General features: G+C 32.8%; 5 protein-coding genes and 1 non-coding gene across 7 annotated transcripts in view; 3 read left to right on the plus strand and 3 right to left on the minus strand.

Annotated features, from left to right (window-relative positions):
* Positions 1-339, minus strand: part of LOC112088940 (salicylate/benzoate carboxyl methyltransferase-like) — a gene marked incomplete at its 5' end in the record, with an annotated part of 962 nt that extends 623 nt beyond the window's left edge. The window contains one exon of the mRNA XM_024159498.1: positions 289-339. Within this exon, the coding sequence (XP_024015266.1) occupies positions 289-339 (51 nt within the window). The remainder of the gene's footprint in view (positions 1-288) is intronic.
* A 327-nt stretch (positions 340-666) lies between these two features.
* Positions 667-738, plus strand: TRNAP-CGG. The gene has a single exon. It is a non-coding gene; the product is annotated as a tRNA-Pro (tRNA).
* Positions 739-815: 77 nt separating this feature from the next.
* LOC18023266 (probable small nuclear ribonucleoprotein G) lies at positions 816-2,309 on the plus strand. The gene is made up of 4 exons (XM_006407379.2): positions 816-970; positions 1,107-1,129; positions 1,766-1,887; positions 2,008-2,309. Exons 1-4 carry the CDS (start codon positions 936-938, stop codon positions 2,065-2,067), a joined length of 240 nt encoding a protein of 79 aa, XP_006407442.1. The 5' UTR covers positions 816-935; the 3' UTR covers positions 2,068-2,309.
* A 1,756-nt stretch (positions 2,310-4,065) lies between these two features.
* LOC18023267 (rho GTPase-activating protein 4) lies at positions 4,066-6,647 on the plus strand. The gene is made up of 5 exons (XM_006407380.2): positions 4,066-4,855; positions 5,322-5,442; positions 5,530-5,649; positions 5,744-5,974; positions 6,069-6,647. Exons 1-5 carry the CDS (start codon positions 4,467-4,469, stop codon positions 6,516-6,518), a joined length of 1,311 nt encoding a protein of 436 aa, XP_006407443.1. The 5' UTR covers positions 4,066-4,466; the 3' UTR covers positions 6,519-6,647.
* Positions 6,648-11,666: 5,019 nt separating this feature from the next.
* On the minus strand, positions 11,667-13,892 carry LOC18023268 (salicylate/benzoate carboxyl methyltransferase). 2 transcript variants are annotated; one of them, XM_006407381.2, is made up of 5 exons: positions 13,805-13,892; positions 13,566-13,668; positions 12,846-13,244; positions 12,483-12,740; positions 11,667-12,020 (listed from the first exon to the last, which is right to left on the minus strand). In XM_006407381.2, the coding sequence occupies exons 1-5, from the start codon at positions 13,840-13,842 to the stop codon at positions 11,667-11,669; spliced, it is 1,152 nt and encodes a 383-aa protein (XP_006407444.1). In that variant the 5' UTR covers positions 13,843-13,892. The 2 variants fall into 2 exon arrangements, with proteins under 2 accessions (XP_006407444.1, XP_024015571.1); XM_024159803.1 differs by lacking the exon at positions 13,805-13,892 and having other exon boundaries at positions 13,566-13,709.
* A 2,938-nt stretch (positions 13,893-16,830) lies between these two features.
* LOC18023452 (putative pentatricopeptide repeat-containing protein At3g11460, mitochondrial) lies at positions 16,831-19,101 on the minus strand. The gene has a single exon (XM_006407382.2). It carries the CDS (start codon positions 19,099-19,101, stop codon positions 17,224-17,226), a length of 1,878 nt encoding a protein of 625 aa, XP_006407445.1. The 3' UTR covers positions 16,831-17,223.
* Positions 19,102-19,137: the final 36 nt, after the last annotated feature.

Raw genomic sequence — 19,137 nt, forward strand, 5'->3', positions numbered from 1 at the left:
CTTGGTTAGGAACTTAATTATGATCCTTAGACCTTAATAACAATGTTACAATGGTAGCTAGAAAATATATCAAAGAAATTTGGAGGATAAATGTAAGTAACTCTATACTATTTATTTTCTTTTTAATATTTTGCTCATATATTTTGACAATTATGGCGACGATATGATCCCAAATAACTTTTGATATTCTAGTCATACACGATCCTAATCAGGCTCTAAAATGCTTTGAAAGTACGAAGAGGTTCATTTGAATTGTCTAACGAAAGTGAATAACTTGATTTGATATACCTGGAAGACTAGGTCGCGGAGAGATTTTGATAGCAATGTCCAAAAGTGACAGCAATATCAATTTCTCTAGCTCCAATATCAGCCCAATTTTCTTTCTTTTGTTATTTCACTGAATTTAATAGAACGGATACCATAGCCCCGCATGTTAATTATAAATTTTAATTTACTTATTGCAAAGGTTTTGAATATTAAATTTTAATTCAACAAAAGATATATATGAGATTTTAGAAACCGAGTGTACTCTATAAAGGTATGATAATCAGACACATATAGTTACAAATATCGTATGATGTTAAGTTAATTGATATGGACAGCTAGCAGAAAAGAAATAAGGTGCAAAGCTGATAAATAATTTTTAAGATTTTACTTGTACGTTCAGGGTGTTTGGTCTAGTGGTATGATTCTCGCTTCGGGTGCGAGAGGTCCCGAGTTCGATTCTCGGAACACCCCAACTCTTTTTTTTATCAAGTGAAAGGCCTTTTAAGCCTCAAACCAGTAATAACATTGGGCCATGAAACGACGCCGTCTCCAACCTCTAGATGTCCAGACCGTCGTCGGATTCGCTTCCATTCTCTGTGGAATCGACTGAGTTCTGAGCTGAGAATAAACCCTAATCTTCCCTTCCCGTCTTCTCCGATTTTGCGAGTATGAGTCGATCAGGTCAGCCCCCGGATCTCAAGAAGTAAGTTCTCTTCGCCACTTGTTTCCTTTTGATTTTCAATTCTTCTCTTCAATTCAACCACTGGATGTTTTGGTTTCATCCAAGTGTTCAACATCTTCTTCGTGTTTCTGATTTTATTCTTCTTGATGTGATGCAGGTACATGGACAAGAAACTTCAAAGTAAGTTCGATCTCTTCTTCCACGTTTCCTATTTAAAGCATTTCACTTTCACCTAATCAGTCTCTTTGCTGCAAATTGCTTGCAACTCTTGAACCGATCGCGGTGCTTAAGAGAGATATGTTTGCCATCCCAAATCATATATCTTCTACGGAATCGAAGTTTTTTTATTGGATTGCGTGATGATTCTTGTGTGGGAATTGAAGTTGTGTGTGTGTGTGTGTATGTGTGTGTATGTGTGTGTGTGTGTGTGTATGTGTGTGTATGTGTGTGTGTGTGTATGTGTGTGTGGTTTTCAATAGTTTCTTTTGGTTCAACGACTATTGGCACACTTACTCGTTGCTTGAATATATATCCATATAATATAAAAGCTGGTAATAATGTATATCATTCATACTTCATGGCACAGTCTCGTTACAATTAGTTATTTGTTTAGTCAAGGTTGCAGATGGTTTATGGATTCTTTGGTTTTGCTTCCCGTTCTGTTTTCATATATATATATATATATATATATATATATATATATATATATATATATATATTTACTTTCCTTTGTTTATTATGTTATTCTTGTAGCTTGGAATGGTTCAGAGAAGTAATTGTTTCTCTTCTTGTTTTTTTGTTGTCTTCGTAATGTAGTTAAGCTTAATGCCAATCGAATGGTTGTTGGAACTCTCCGTGGGTTTGATCAGTTCATGAATCTTGTTGTGGATAACACTGTTGAAGTGAATGGTGATGTGAAAACTGACATTGGGATGGTGGTACGTTTCTCCTATCTCTTCTCTTCTTCTCTTCTCCAAAACCAAATAACCTCTTTAGAGTAGTGTAGTCCATTTGATCATTTGTTTTGTGTTTAATTCTTCCACAATTCCTGGATGCAGGTGATAAGAGGAAACAGTATTGTTACCGTTGAAGCTCTTGAACCAGTTGGAAGATCTTAGCTTTATTACTTTGCACCATCTGTAATCAACTTTTGTATCATGACTTAGTTTTCCCTCTGTGTCGATCTTAAAAGAAGTTTAATTTTGATGAATTTCCTCTTCTTTGGCTCCTTTACTCCTATGTTCCGAAGATTCCTGTGAACTTGTTAGATGGTTTTTATGCCAATCTGATTACTATTTTTTTTTTTTTTGTAATTACTGTCCTCGAGTTTTGAATTCTGCCAGGTTTTGAATTCTGTAATCCATATTTGGTGGTTCTTTTGGTCCGACAATTGATGGTTTCCTTTTGTAAACATTGCTATAACTTTTCAAGAGAAATATCAAAGCAGCCATGGAAAAAGGCCTAATTTTGGTTGGTCCAAATCCTAAACAAAGTAAAAGGCTCTTGTTTGTTGTGGGGATCTGAAATTTGGGTAACTGAGCCCCCCAACGGTCGTTGCTCTTGCTTTATTATATTACTATCTTAATCTCCTTTTATTTTCTTTCCTCTTTTTCTCTAGCGAGAAGATCATAATGATGCCGTGTGGCTCCTCCTCTGTTTTATGATGTCCAAAAAAGGCTCCACTGTTTTATAAAAGCCGTTTTTACAAATAAGAAGCACCGGAAAAGAATAAGAAGAAAGACCAAAAATAATGAAAGAGAAGTATAAGTGAAAGTGGAAGGAATCAAGGGAGCATGTGACCCACGAAGTATTGTTGCAATGCAAATGAGAATGAAATGATACCATCTCCAATAAACACAGCAACAACAACACGTAACTTACAACGGAATGTTCGGCACGTGGGTCGTTACCACACGTGGTGATGCTAATGGTGGTCTGATTCCAAGCTCGATTCATTGTCTCGTTTTTAAAAAAAAAAATCAGCAAAACTTATAGTTCACATCTACCACAAACTATGACTCCATGTACTTTACTGGTAGAAAGTAGGTATTTGTGTTATTGTCTAGAAATTCTTAACTTTTTGTGGAAGTCATTTACAATTTGATGTATTTTCTTAAACATTGAATCCCAAAAAAACTTTTCGGGGATCTCCAACTCATATAACAAAACTTTGATCTATATAATTTTTAAACACATGGATCTACAACTAATCCATAAAAGAACTTTCACTTCACTATTCTTTCCTTTTTCTTTTCTTTTATACTTTTCTTTATAGTTATGGGGAAGAGGTAAAAGACTTAGAGATGGCTTCCATATAACGGTAACAAATGTTTTATTCTCGTGGACCATCGCAAGTTACGAAGAGATTCACCTTTGGCTGCAAGTTGTTCCATGAAACTTCACCATGAGTATTCGATTTCTTCCAAATCTGATTACACATTTATATCAATTAACAAGTTGAATACTGAATAGAAAAAAAAAAACAAAAATTAAAACCAACCAGCGTTAGTTTTTTTTTTTTTTGTAAAAAGAAGCAAAGATAAATTAATAACCAATTTAGTTTATTGATGAACCCGGGTGGTTTAAACTTTAGAGCAATCATATTAGCATGATACAAATATTCTACGGTTTACTAGTGATGGATTTAGGCTCGTGGAATCACGATAATATGTTCACTTTTCTGTAATCCACACAGATTGAGAATTTAGATATTAACCAAAATTCTGTTATTACATTACAAAATATTTTTTGTTATCTGCGGATTTGTGTTACTAATAGGAGCATTGGTTGTTTATATGTACATAATGAGACTGGTATTATTGTAGATTTTTCTCTAAACTGATTTCTAATGGAAGATTTATCCAGTAGCCGGTAGGAAATGACAAAATGAGTAACATATTAGTCAGAATTTGAGATATTTTTAGTAAATTTGATAATTCACTTGGAAACAAAAGTTATTTCTTCTGCTTGATATTATTTTTATTCGGGAGGATAATACACAAATTGCAAGATTTTATTCATAAAGAGTGAGAGAGACACCAACAAAATTAAAAGGTCACAGTAAGAATATAGAGAATATACTTGAAAGACAGCTCGACCTTCATCTTCCTCGTTAACGCTTCACCTTCTCTCACCTAACTCCACCAATCGAACCAATCTCTCTCCTCTCACTCTCTCTCTCTCATCTTTGTAGAATACGAAGAAGAAGAAAGATTGAAGTGATAATTACAACCCACCAACTAAAACCATTTCTTCAATTCAACTCTACGCGTCGCGTAGTACCCAAAAGTTTTAATCTTTTGAGCTTCCCCATTATTTCCCAACAGAATCATTGATTACGCATCACTAATCCATTTTTTTTATATAGGTTTTCTCCTTTTCCCTGAAAATTCACATTAAAGATTTGGTTCTTTATAGCCTTTGATTTTGACCTCCATCACTGTTCTTTCCCTTGAGAGTACCCATCACTCCAAGATTTGATTTTTTTGGATTATCCTTGACTAGAGAGAGAGAGAAGATGGCGAAAGTACTAAAATCTAGCCAATCATGTCATTTCCCTTCACCTTCAAGCTCATCTTCTACATCATGCGGCGGCAATGATCGTAACAGAGACCCACATTCTCTTTTTAACGTTTCTCGCGAGGAAGAGGAAGAAGGAGAAGAAGAGAGAAGCGAGCAAGAGAGCGAAAGATTCGAGCTTTCATCTGCGTTGGAGATTCTTGTTTCTGCGATCAGAAGGTCTGTGATTGGTGGGTGTGTTGGCGAAGAGGATCTTTGTTCAATGGAGATTGGTGTGCCCACAGATGTTAGACATGTCGCACATGTCACCTTTGATCGTTTCCATGGCTTCCTTGGCTTGCCTGTTGAGTTTGAACCTGAAGTCCCAAGACGAGCTCCTAGTGCAAGGTTTGTTTAATTTGGTTTATAATGATGATTGGTCTTCCTGTTGTTTTGGCTAACAAAATCTTGAAACGATATCATCAATTATCGGATTATGCAAGAGCCAATTGTGTGTGTGGTTTACTTCCATGTCCAGCAATTTCCATAGTTGAAATCGTTCTGTTGATAGAAGCATGATGTCTCTACCTGGAAATTAGTGTATTTGTTGACATTAATGATCCGAACATTTTGATGTTCTTGAATCAATTCCCTTAGTTTCTACGAGTTGGGGTGAATTCCGCTATCAAGTAGATGACTTGTCAAGGATCTTGAGTGAGGTAGATAGATTTGAGGACTTCTTGTGTGTATTCCTGTGTTAGTATAAACCCTGAAATCAGTAAAGATCCAAACTTTTGTTTGATGTTCTTGAATGATATTCTCTTATTTTCTACGAGTTTGGGTGAAATGTCTTATAAAGTGAATGTAAATGCAGTGCAACCGTGTTTGGAGTCTCAACTGAGTCAATGCAGCTATCTTATGATACTAGAGGGAACATTGTGCCTACGATACTCTTGATGATGCAGAGTCACTTGTACAGTAGAGGCGGATTGCGGGTGCGTGTGAATCTCTATTGTTTAAAATAAATTGCATCTGGTTTTGTGACAATTGGTAACCAAAGTATTCATTTTTTTGCCGTATAGGTAGAAGGAATTTTCAGGATCAATGGTGAGAATGCTCAAGAGGAGTACATAAGAGAGGAGTTGAATAAAGGTGTTATACCGGATAACATCGATGTCCATTGCTTGGCAAGTCTCATTAAGGTAAAACCCATACTTCTCTTGGGATCTTACTGTCTTATTGTCTCTTTCTTTTCCTGTCGTTTTAAACTTTTGGAATTTGGGGGTTTCCCCTTAGGCTTGGTTTAGGGAACTACCGAGTGGTGTGCTGGATTCGCTCTCACCAGAGCAAGTAATGGAATCTGAAAGTGAAGATGAGTGTGTGGATCTTGTAAGGCTTCTTCCTTCAACGGAAGCTTCTTTGTTAGATTGGGCTATCAATTTGATGGCTGATGTTGTGGAGATGGAGCATCTTAACAAGATGAATGCTCGCAATATCGCAATGGTTTTCGCACCTAACATGACTCAGGTTAGTTCTCTGAACGAATCTCTAAAAGATTGTTTTAGGTTGTGGTGGTTTATCGTAAATGACATCAATCTCAAGTGTGTAATTTTGATTGCAGATGTTGGATCCCTTAACAGCTCTAATGTATGCTGTGCAAGTCATGAACTTTCTTAAGACACTAATTGTAAAGGCGCTTAAAGATCGTAAAGAATCTCGAGATAGGTTGATTCCGGCCTCAAATCCGGGCCCTCGGGACCATAATGGTGATCAGAGCAGAAGCAGACAGTTGTTGCATCTCATGAAAGCTAACAAGGAGGAAGCTTTAGAGAACTTTGAGGCAGAAATGAAAGACAAAGAAGAGTCTGCAGAAGAAGAGGAAGAAGAATCTCGAGAACTTATTGGCATAAAGTCATCACTGGTTAAAAGCTGTCAATATAGTAACGATGGAGGTTTTGGACAGAAACAGAATGATTGGAAAGAGCAGAGGAAGAAGACGACAATGTCGAATGCTAGTAGTATTGTGGGACGTGTGAATTACAGAGTTGAGCTGTTCGAAGCTTGGCGATGAAAATTGATTTCAATTCTTGATGTTTTTGATCCAACTTTTGAATATTCTTGATAATTTTGGTTTTGTCATTTTGTGGGGATGGATATGCTTTTGATAATGGTTGCTTGTATATCAAGAAATGCTACATTACGAATATATTGTCTAATCCTACAAAAAAAATGTTTTATAAATTTGGTAAATTTTTCTTGACAAAAAAAAAAAAATTGGTTTAAAGAAAAATAAACAAACTAGTTAAAGACAAAGCACAACAAACAATAAAAAATATTACACTAAAGAAGTCAACATACATGCAAATTTTCTCTATTCATTAGATTTTGCGTCCACGCGTGGATATTTTGTTAATAAAAATTATATGCAATCAATTGTATTTATTAAGATATAAATTTTATATATTAGTGATTTAATAATATATTAAAAATATTATAATGTTAATATAATAATTTTTATGTAAATTTTGAGGTTTTAACGGTTTTGTTTTAAATCTATATACAATATGTCATATTTCAAAAACGTATTATTTAATCAAACACTTATAAGTTAATACACCCAAATCAACTAAATTTTTTTATAAATTAGTCAAATGGTACTTATTAAACATAGTATTGGCATGATGATAAAATATTATACATTCACTTCTTTAAATCATGAAGATAATTTTTTTATCATTTTCACTTTCCTTCAATTATATATGTATTTTTTAAAAACAATAATAAAATTTAAAATTTAATCATTTTTCTTCTCTTGTTTAACCTATACAAATTTTTATTTTGTTATATTAATTTAAAAAACAAGCTAATAAATAAAATATTTGCTTTGACATTAATAACAACTTTAAATTTGAAACCAAAATAATATTTGAATATAAAATAAAGAAAATCATACAAAATTTGTGAATTAAATATATTTTTATCAATTGGTTGTGTAAACGTTTAAATACTTTTTCAATGATTATACGTCATTGATTCTAATAAGAATGAATTTTTTCATCATGTTCATTTTTATTCTTGTTATATCTGTTTTTTCAACTAATAGATCATATTTATTTATTTCAATGATTTTTGTATGATTATATTCAGTTTCATCAGATTCAATTTTACTTCTTTTAATTATATTTAAGTAGGCAGCCGGTACAATTTAATACATATAAATTTAGAAAAATGAAATAACAAATTGAAATCTCCTCAAAACTAAAAACTTCTACATTAATCTATTGTAATTCCAAGTCGAATATACAAAATATAATTTTTTCGATCATTTTTTCATAATATATTACATGAGATTATGTGGAAATATGTTTTGCATATGTGAAAAAATTAATATAAATTATAATTATTAGTTATTTAAAATTCTACATGAAAAGCCTTAAAATCAAGTGACATAAACTTGTATAAGTAATATATAGTTTTATAGATAATAAATTAAATTTATAATTTAAACAGAAATAATGAAGATTTAAATATCATGTTTTTTATTATTAGAGATTTTTTATTCTTTAATTTACTTTCTTAATAGAATTAGGAAATTTTTTTAAATTTACAATTTTGATATATACGAATAAAATTTAATTTTTAAATGCTGATGTGGATGCCTTGAAAATAGCATACCTTTAATTTTTATTCATAATAGAATAGTTTTAATTAACAATTTTTTCTATATTGTTTTGTATTAATAATGTAATTTTATAATTTACTTTTTTTAAAAAAATTTAGTTATTGATGTACATAATAAAATTGACCTTTTAAATCTTATGTGGATGTCTTTAGAGGCATATAGTTTCTATATTTATTTTTCTATAAACATATTTTTTGTTAACCATATAATTTTAAATTTTGAAAATTTTTCTAATTTTAAATATTGATGTAGACCAATCAAATTGAATTTTTACATCATATGGACATTCTTAGAGGCATATAGCTTTTATTTTTTTTTAATAATAGATTTAGAAATCAAAGCTGGAAGATCCCACACAAGGCAAGTGATTATGGTTTTAGGCTTACCGAATGATTCGCATGTTGCTTGGTCAGCTAATTGTTACACTTTTGGTTAATGTTAGGTTGTTAAAACCCCATCAAATGCCATGTTATTTCAAAAATCTTCCTCGGATACCTCAATTTTCGGCTTAATGACAGAACTTCTTTCTCTATTTTCAGTGCTTCGTTTTTCAAAAGTGTCATGATTTTGGTCTTGCCTCCTTGTTTTTGAGGCTTACCAAATGTATTTGGATGCTTCTTGCTCAGCCAATTGTTACCTTTGTGCTTAATGTTAAGTTGTTAAAACCGTATCAGATGCCATGTTATTTCAAAAATCTTCCTCAAATACCTTAATCTCCTTCGTCTTAATGACGGAACCTATTTCTCTATTTTCAATGCTTTTTTTTTAAAGTGTCGAGTATCAATCACTTGACATGTTTCTCGGATTGCTTGAAATTTATCATTCTTCTCAAATTCGGTGGTCAAGCTTATTTTTCGGTCTCTTTTTCGATACTAAAGCAGCTTGTAATGGCTTTGTTTTATATCTCGTTTCATTATATTCTTTGTAATTTAGCTAATAGTTAAACTTATAGTTTAGCCAAGTTGGTTATTTTACGTTGTAATGATTCATTTTTTTGTGAAACCTAACTCTATTTTTTTGTTTTTTGTTTTTTTGTTTTTAATTTGAAATAGTTGTACACACAGAAAAAAACTTAAAAATTATTATAGTTATGTGACAAAATTTTGGATACTAATGTAAGAATCTCTAAATATGTGTGTATACATCAAATTTAAATTTAAAATTTTCTATTTTAATATTATTTATTTTAGTTTTTTATTATTAACAAAAAAAATTATATATAATTTCTTTATCTTTAATAATTTTTAAAAATAATAATGGAATTTGAAAAAAAAAAAATTTCAATGTTGAGGTGGACCAATAAAAAATTTATATAAATTTTTTTATTCAGCAATAATTAGAATTTGTAAACTTTCTTAATTTATTTATTTAGCAATAATATTAAAAATTTGTAAACTTTCCTTATTTTTGATTGTTGATGTGGACCTCAGGATGCCATTTATAGCTTCAGATTTTATTTTTCTATAAATATTTTTTTGTTAACAATACAGTTTTAAAATTTGAAAATTTTCTTAATTTTAAATATTGACATGAACCAATAGAATTGAAATTTTAAATCATATGTGGACACTTTTAGAGGCATATAACTTCAGGTTTTATTTGTAATATATTTAGATATTAACGCTGGAAGATCCTACACGAGACCCGTTGCGGCAAGTGATTTTGGTTTCTCCTCCATATTTTGAGGCTTACAGAATGTATTCTGATACTGTTTGGTTCAGCTAATTGTTACCTTTGTGGTTCAGGTTGTATTGCTAAACCTTTGTCAGATGTCATGTTATTCCAAAGATTTTTCTCGGATACCTCAGTCTTTTTTGCCTTAATGCAGAACCTCTTTCTCTATTTTTAGTAGTTCGTTTTTCAAAAATTTTGGGTATCAATCACTTGACATGTTTCTCGGATTACTTGAAATTTATCATTTTTCTCAAATCTGGTGGCAAAACTTTAGAGATTTTACGGTCTCTTTTTCAATATTAAAGCAGATTGTAGTGGCTTTGTTTTCATCATATTCTTTTTAATTTAGCTAATAGTTAAACATATAGTTTAGTAAAGTTGGTTTTTAATTTTACATTGTAATGATTCATTCTTTAGTGAAACTTAACTCTATTTTTTTGCCTTTTTAAATTGAAATGGTTGTACACACATAAAAAAAACTTAAAATTTATTATAGTTATGTGACAAAAATTTGGATGCTAATGTAGGAGTCTCTAAATATATGTGTATACATATGTAAATAAATTTTAATATTTTAATTTTTCTTAGTATTTATATAATTGAAACATCTAATTTAAATTTAAATTTTCCTATTTTAAAATTATTTATTTTATTTTATTATTTTAAATTTTATATATAATTTATTCATCTTTAATAATTTTTTTAAACAATAATAGAATTTAGAAACTTTTTTATTTTTAATGTTGAGGTGGACCAATACAAAATTTATACAAAATTTCTTTATTCAACAATAATATTAGAATTTGTAAACTTTTTTAATTTCTTATTTAACATTAATATTAAAATTTAGAAATTTTCTTAATTTTGAATGATGATGTGGACCAATAAAATTTTTAATTTCCTTATTTAACAATAATATTAAAATTTAGAAATTTTCTTAATTTTGAATGTTGACGTGGACCAATAAAATTTCTCTTTTACATTCTATGTGGACACCCTGAAAAGCCTTTAGTTTCAACTTTTATTAGTATAATATATATATATATATATAAGATTTAGTTTAACTGATAATTTCAATATATATTTTACTTATATAAACGTAATTCAAAATTAAACAACAAATATACAGTAAGTATATGAATTTGATTGGATAAAACTTATGCACCTCGCGAACTTCAATTTATAGCTTCTCGTCTTTGGTGAGCCTCTCCCTAGGTCAAATCGGCAGTGATTAGACGGTGGTGATGTGGCGGGTTCCCGAAGATTGTTTCGTTTTCGGTCAATTCTAGTTTAGACTTGTTTTGTAGCTTTTCGTTTCCGGTTATTGACCCTTAACCGGACCCCGGTTGATTGAAAAAATAATAACTTCTTTATTTTGAATTAATAAAAACTCTTTACCAAAAAGAAACTTCAATTTATAGAGATATATTTTAATCAAAAAGCACATTTATAACATGATGAAACACGCCAAGTGTAAAAGTCGCAAATTAAGTCGTTGCATTAAACCCCGTGTTCGAAAAATCGCCCTATATAACATTAAAATCCAAGTCTAGAGAATATTGATTCTGAAATTATGTTCTATTGTCGAGTGCTACATTTTTTTTATGTATGATTTAGTCAATTTTACCGACCAAGGTGAAAGTGTTTGTATTTACCAAATTGACTATAATTTTATCATTTATATCATTACAGCTTGGACTTATTAACAAGATGACCTTAAAAAATAAATTAAAACACAACATACAGTCACAATTTATTTCCCAAGAGTGTCATCACACCATTACACGAGTGCTAAGTCTTAGACTTTATTAACTGAAAAAGGAAACAATGGTAAATACAAACATTTTGCACCACAAAAGCTGATTATTTCTTAATCAACGAAACGACAAGAGTGACACTCGTTTTGTTTTTGCAGCTCGAATGTTTAGTCACATGATATGCATACTTATCAAACAAGATATCAATGATGTCTCCTCCAAAGTGAGCAACGAGCATTGGTTCAGTAACCGCTCTTATAGCGTTGGCTTCATTGTATCCTGCTTCATCGTCATCTTCTTCGCCATCGTCGCAGTTACTATGACCAAGATCGAATCCATGAGTCTCCAAGTCATTGATTTCAAAAGATCCCTCGTTTCGGATCGCTTCCTTGAGTTCTTGTTCGTTTGGATCATAAAAAGGCATGTTGAATGCATCCAATTTTGATTCACTTACTAGACCCTGTATAAAGATTAGACGATCATTAAGAACAGCATGTTTCAATTTCAGCAAAATAATACTATTCATGGTCTTTATTAGAGTAATCATCAAAACAAATATAAATATGTTGGTCACTTTGAAAAAAGAATTGTTTCGCATTGAAATAGAAGCATACAACATAAAATTGATGCCGATAAAAAATCATGAGTTCTTGGTTAGGAACTTCTGATCCCTTATGGTAGCTAGAAAATATCTCCTAGAAATTTGGAGGATAAAAGGTAAGAATCAGTTTATTAACTAGGTAACTCTTTCCTATTTTCTTTTTAAGAATTTGACCTTATTTGTGGCAATTATGGCGAAAATTCCAAATAACTTTTTTATTTGCTCATACACAACCCTAATTAGGCTCTAAAATGTTTTGAAACTACGAAGAGACATATTTGAATTGTTTTTTAAAAAATGAATAACTTGATTTTGATATACCTCGAAGACTAGGTCGCGGAGAGATTTTGATAGCAATGTCCAAAAGTGACAACAATCTCTAAACAATGGATCATTACGTGTGTTTCTACCGACGAAGGTGAGAACCATACGTCCATTAGAGACAACTTCTTCAGAACGCAACCTTAGAAACATCGTGAAATCTTTTTGGAACTGATTCAAGTAAGCCTTGTATACACTTTGAGGGCTTGAGCTTGTGATGTATACACTTCCTTTTTCATTCTCCAGCTTTTCGGGAAGCTTTTTTAATCATATAAGCACACAATTCCATCGTTTTAATACCAAATAACCCAACGTTACATATAAGTAAAGATATTATAACAATAACTTAAAATATATAGATACCTTAGAGAGCCAATGGAGAGCGTAAGAGGAATGTATAAAATGGAGGCTATTGCGAGAGAAGAGCCTTGAGTAGAAAGAACCTGGAGCTCCATAGACGAAATACGATGCTTTGTTTGTGCTCATGAGCTCCTCGTTGAAGAAAGGTACAAACTTGAAAGTCGTGTTGAAATCGTTTTCCGGGAGATCATTCAGACAGCAGTCAACTTCTGGTGGGTTTTTGTTCAATTGTTGACACAACACATTGACGGTGTTGATGATCTCAGATATAGCCAGAAATGTATTTTGTCCCGAAGAACAACCCAATTCAGCAACTTTGATGTACTTAGGAAAGCCTAAGTTTATCATCATTTCTTCTGTATTCTTTACCAATATTGGTTTGGCCATTGATAAAACTCTTCTCTAACAAAAAAAAAGACAAAATGTACTAGTTAAAACAAGTATTTCGAGAAATTAATTTAATTTCTAATAAAAACAAAGGAAGATTCATCAATCGTCCACAATAAACAGGTAAAAAACAAAATACAAGAAATAGAAGAAAAAATATCTATCTATATTCGTAATTTATAGCTTTTCTATTCTATTTCATACTTAATAATATAATGATATTTGGATTTTGTTAGATTCATATAATTAAACAAATATAAATACGTTATTCTTATATAGCAGATTTAAATTCGTTTGTTAATATTTTAAATTTACAATATGATCATAATGAAGAACCTGAAGAAGAGAATTGGCGGAGTAACTGTTGGCTCCATCTCCACCACTCATACGTAGAGCTCTCACAAACGCATATTTATCATCACTCATATCATCATTATAGCTGCATCCCGATATACATATATTAGTACAGTTGCATGACATATATATATATATATACATATATTTCTGAAATAACTAAATCAAAGCAAGATTAAGTATATATGAATGTATTGTAATGATGAATTGGAGAGAAGAACCTCAAGGAAGGAATGGTGTCGATGAATCTTGAATCCATTTTTTATCGTACTTATTTATTTAGTGATAAGATTAATGGAGAGTTGTTAGAAGATGCTGGTGTGTGGAAGATGTTCCTCACGCACTCCAATTTATAGAGAGATATTTAAATCAAGTAGCACATTTAAAAAAAAAAAAGATGAAACACGCCAAGTGTAAAAGTTGCAAATTAAGTCGTTGCATTAAACTCATTGAACCCAAGTCTATAAAAATATTGATTCTGAAATTATGTTCTATTATATTGTTGACTGTTAGTTTGCTCGGTTTACAATTGAAATGTGCAACTCTGTAAATAAGGTAAAATTTCGAAGGATGTGATTATGTTATTGCCATATTTTTGTGTACATAACCAATAAATTTATGGACTTCAAAATTATTATTAATCCGTATCTCTATTGTCAGTTCACGGAGTTGATCTACCTACCTATTTTAAGGAAAATCTATAGATTCAAGTACTACCGATTTTGGATTTCGTTAGGTTGTTATAGATTGTTGGAGAAGAGTGTTGGTGGTCGTCTACGGTAATTATTTGTAACTAACGTGAAGTTTAATTAATTCAAAGAACTTAATGGAGCATGAAATATATATATGAGAGTGCATAAAGTTTAAGTGATTGGTTAATATATGTATTCGTAATAGAACAAATACCCATGTCTTTAAACACACGTGTCTTTTATTTTTGAGTTTGTTGCATCTACCGGATAGTATTTTTAGTATTTGTTGTCTAGTTGAAAAATTGTTCTTCTAAGAATTCTTTTAATATAATCAAAAAAATTTCAGACGATAAAAAAAACAAACAAAAAGTGCTAGTTCAGATAAACATGACGAGTAGCATTTCCAGTAATTAAAGACTAAAAATGTGAAGGTCAGAATCAGCTAATTTTAAATACATGTGAACATACTCTTTGCTGACGAGGATTCGTTTAATCTAGTGTGAGATTAATGTAATACGCGAATTAGCAAATGTGTTTATAATAAATATTTTCTGACCAGAAAACGAATATTAGTTGCAATGCATGCATGTGCCATGTAAGGTCTTATACAATATGTCAATATGTGTATATGCTTTGTCCAAAATGTACATGTTTCATGCCACGTACGTAAGCCTTTTCACATGTGGAGCACGAAACTCCCATTAATTCATTCGAATTTACTCGTACAAACAAAGAAAAGGTACAAAAAAAAAAAACAAACAAAAGGTAATGTGTAACCATAACTTCGTAGCGTTTCATAATACTTTTTATGAATTTGGTCTTGGTCTATATGTGACGTTACGATTGGCAAATACATAATAAATCTCTGTGTTTTTTTTTTTCGTTCAACTGCAAATACATTTGTATCTCACTCTCAGTCTCGAGTTATAAGGAACCACTCGACTACTGTTGGAATCTGTCCGGAAACATGTTGAGAGAGGATGACCAAAAAAAAAACATGTTGAGAGAGCTATATTGCTATTGGGGCTACTGTTAACTAAACTACCGACCTTCAGCAAAAAGAAAACAAATCAATATCAATGGTTGATAAAATAAATTGTATTTTATTTTAGGAAAAATAAGATTATGTTTGAGTTTCAGTGGAATTAATAACTGCTCATTGGTTTGATCAACTTACTAAAGAGGGAATGGTAACACCACGACTAACTATTTCATTTATAATGGAAGAACAGCCGCAACCGCACTAATCTAGCAACGTCAAAGTCTTTTTTTTAAATCAAATTGGATGTAGACTTGTGTTTATAAAATTCGGATATTTTGACCAAAAAACGAATTATCAATAAATAATGCACGTAGGGGTCTTATAACATGTATGGACAACTTGTCCCAAATGTAATGTGTTTTATGCTATATAAAATCCTTAAAACCATACAATCATGTGGAACAAAAAGTCCCATTTAAATATCTTTGTTTTCTCGTACTAACTAACTTATGCCGGTCAAAACGCCACGTTTTTCGTAAGAGGAAATCGGCATGCATGAATAATTCTGTCGACAAAACCAAAAAGAAAAACAGTTTTTCTGGTTGGAGAGAGGTCCCAATGTCCCATCAGTATCCCATGATATTTTGGAAGTTATATGTAGTTCAGTTTTAGAAACGACTAATTCAGTAATAAATTCTTCTTTTTTTGTATGAGAAAAATTGTTTTTCTTTTTGGTTTTGTCGACAGAACTTGAACGTATTTAATTGATCATGCTGCATTTTATTGATCAATTAAATACGTTCAAGTCGAAACAACCAAAAAGAAAAATAATTTTCTCATAAAAAAAAAAAAAGAATCTATTACTGAATTAGTCGTTTCGAAAAACTGGACCTATAGAATTGCTTCCAACATATCATAGGATACTGATGAGACATTGGGACCTCTCTCCAACCAGTTAAACTGGATTCTGAATTTCTGAATTTCTGTTTTAATCAAATAAAATATAAATATTTGGAAATACAAATATGAAATGGCAAGCTTAGTTACGATTTCAGTATATTTTCAAAGTTCAAAAATAAAAGCAAACGATAAAATTCCCTGATTTGAATCTTTCATGCGATTTTGAGGTCATAACATAGCATCGTAACTTCCGACCCAAAAATAAACATATCATCATTAACATTATTAACTTTATCACTAAAATGTGATTTAACTTTTCTGAATCGGTTTTAGCATTCGATTCCATCACTTTTTCAGTCGTTCTAACTTATGATCAGAAAATGGCTTGCCTGCACCTTAGTTCTCTTATACTTTCTATTTAATATATTAACCCTTTGCCCTCTTCCAAAATAATTTTTATTCAATAGTATCGGTATCGCCTTTAGCTGAATTTGTGAGCTAATCGTTTTTAGCATGTGATCATTACCAGAGGTACAATTTGCTCATAGAAGTTATAGATTTTAACGAGTTAATTGTAATGGTTTTACTACTAGATCACACATACAACGCGGTCGATCCTGGAACCTTGATGTTCAAGAAGAATATGTATGGGAATTTATCAAGTTATCCAGGCTTAAGGCTAAAACAAAAGGAGGCTACAATCTCTGCGAGGATTGTTTTACACTTAAATAACACTCTGAAATGACTGTCAATATACTGGAGAAGACAAGTAACTACAACGGAGAATGGAAGTATGCCCTTTTAGAGTTAGCGGAGGAGCAAATTCAGTTGACATAGCTCTTGACACTGAATCCATTAGTTTCGTGTTTTCTTCTTCACAGCTGTTTTCCTTCTTGCAGGAGCTCCTCCTATGAGGATGATTGTCCAGAAAACCATCCCTTTTGTAGAAGATGACACTTCTGTAGTTTCTGTACGCATTTTGTTTGTGGATACATCCCTCTGTAGTACATTCCGCGCATGCGAAAAATCAAAATTGAGCATCATGTTTGTGATAATCTTGGAAAATTCACCAGTAATCCTTGCACGAGCAGAACCCGTCTTTGAAATAATGGAATCGAGATGCATCTCTTACAACAAACCGTCGATCTACAATCTTGCTAACCATCTTGATAAACACGTGACAATTTTCACAAGCCCTCAGGTTCTTTATCACAAGGATTTCTGTGCCTGGTTCTGTGTTGAGAATCCCAAACGCTACTGCTAATCTTTCGCTATGCTCACGTCCACTGCTCGAGACCTCTCCACCTCTATCACAGTCCTTGTTTCCCGCAATCTCCATCACAGAAGTCTCTAACTCATCCAGCATCCTATAGACTTCCTCTGTTTGCTCATGACTTCTGTCGCCAGCCAAAAACAGTTGAACTTTTCCCTTGTGTTCCACGTAACTATACCCAGGCTCTTTCTTGAATCCCCTCTCTCTCATCATTACCCGGATTCTCCAGAATCCTTCTTGATTCTTCGAGCATGAATATATATTTGACATCAATACATAGTAGCCAATGTTCATGGGTTCAAGCTCAATCACCTTTGCGAAAGCTAACTCTGCCATATCCACGTTCTTATAGATTTTGCAGGCACCCAATAGAGCTCCCCAAACAGCACCATCGGGTTCAACAGGCATTGATTCTATAAACTCCATGGCTTCATCTAATCGACCAGCTCTTCCCAGTAGATCAACTACGCAAGAGTAGTGTTCAGGACCAGGTTTCACGTTATACTCTCTCTTCATCGAACCAAATAACTCTAAACCTTTATCCGTTAGCCCTGAATGGCTGCACGCAGATAAAACCATCACAAAGACTGTCCCGTCGGGTCTCATGCCGCTTTTTATCATATCATCGAAAAGCTTTAGCCCAGTCTCTGCCATTCCATGCATCCCATAGCAACCTATCATAGCAGTCCACGACACTAAGCTTTTTACAGGTATGATGTCAAAAACAGCACGTGCCTTTGCCAAGTTACCACATCTAGCATACATACTGATCAACCCATTACTTAAAAACATGTTTGATACAAACCCATTCGCTTCTATTAGCTTCTCTACTTCCTGACCAATCTTCTTAGCTCCAAGATGAGCACAAGACGACAGAACACTAACCAATGTAACAGGGTCAGGACAAACACCCGATGATTTCATCTTCTCATAAAGCTCCAGAACATCGTGAGCTAGCCCGTTCTGTGCATATCCAGAAATCACAGCATTCCAGGTAATCAAACCCTTCACATGCATCTCATCGAACAATCTCCTACCAAATTCTACCGACCCGCATTTCATGTACATCGTGACAAAACTATTCAGAACAGCTAATTCAGAATCTGTTCCTCCTTTAACGCATTGACCGTGAAGAGACATCCCGAGCCAGAGGTGATCAGGAACCGTGCAAACCGGGACAAGTCCAAGCATTGTAACTGAATCCACAGGCACACCAGTTTCCTTCATCTTACGAAACATACACACAGCATCAGTTACCTTCGAGTTTGCTTTATAACCAGCTATCAAAGCGTTGTAACAAACACCAAGATGACGTGACTGAGGATTTTCGTCGAACACCTTGCGTGCTTCTCCGACCAAACCGCATTTACAGTACATTGAGATCAGAGCAGTTAGAACGAAGGGCTCAGCCTCGCAGCCTCCTCTGATGACGTGGCAATGAAGCTGTTGGCCGGAGACAGGGAGCGAAAGGGCGGCACATGATTTGAGAGTGAAAGGGTAAGAGAAGGCGTCGGGAGAGGAGCCTGATCGGAGCATTGACCGGTAGAGAGATATCGCTTCAGCGAACAAGGATTGATACGCGAGCTCTCTCAGACGCACGTTCCATGGCGTCGAAGCCACCGCAGCGACGACGGAGTTCCGTAAAATGCTTCCGGTTGCAGCGACGGTCATTGGTTCTACGCCGGTTACGACTTGTTTGGTTAAATG

The sequence above is a fragment of the Eutrema salsugineum genome, unplaced genomic scaffold, assembly GCF_000478725.1.
Source record: "Eutrema salsugineum unplaced genomic scaffold, Eutsalg1_0 scaffold_13, whole genome shotgun sequence".
Taxonomy (NCBI): Eukaryota; Viridiplantae; Streptophyta; class Magnoliopsida; order Brassicales; family Brassicaceae; genus Eutrema; species Eutrema salsugineum.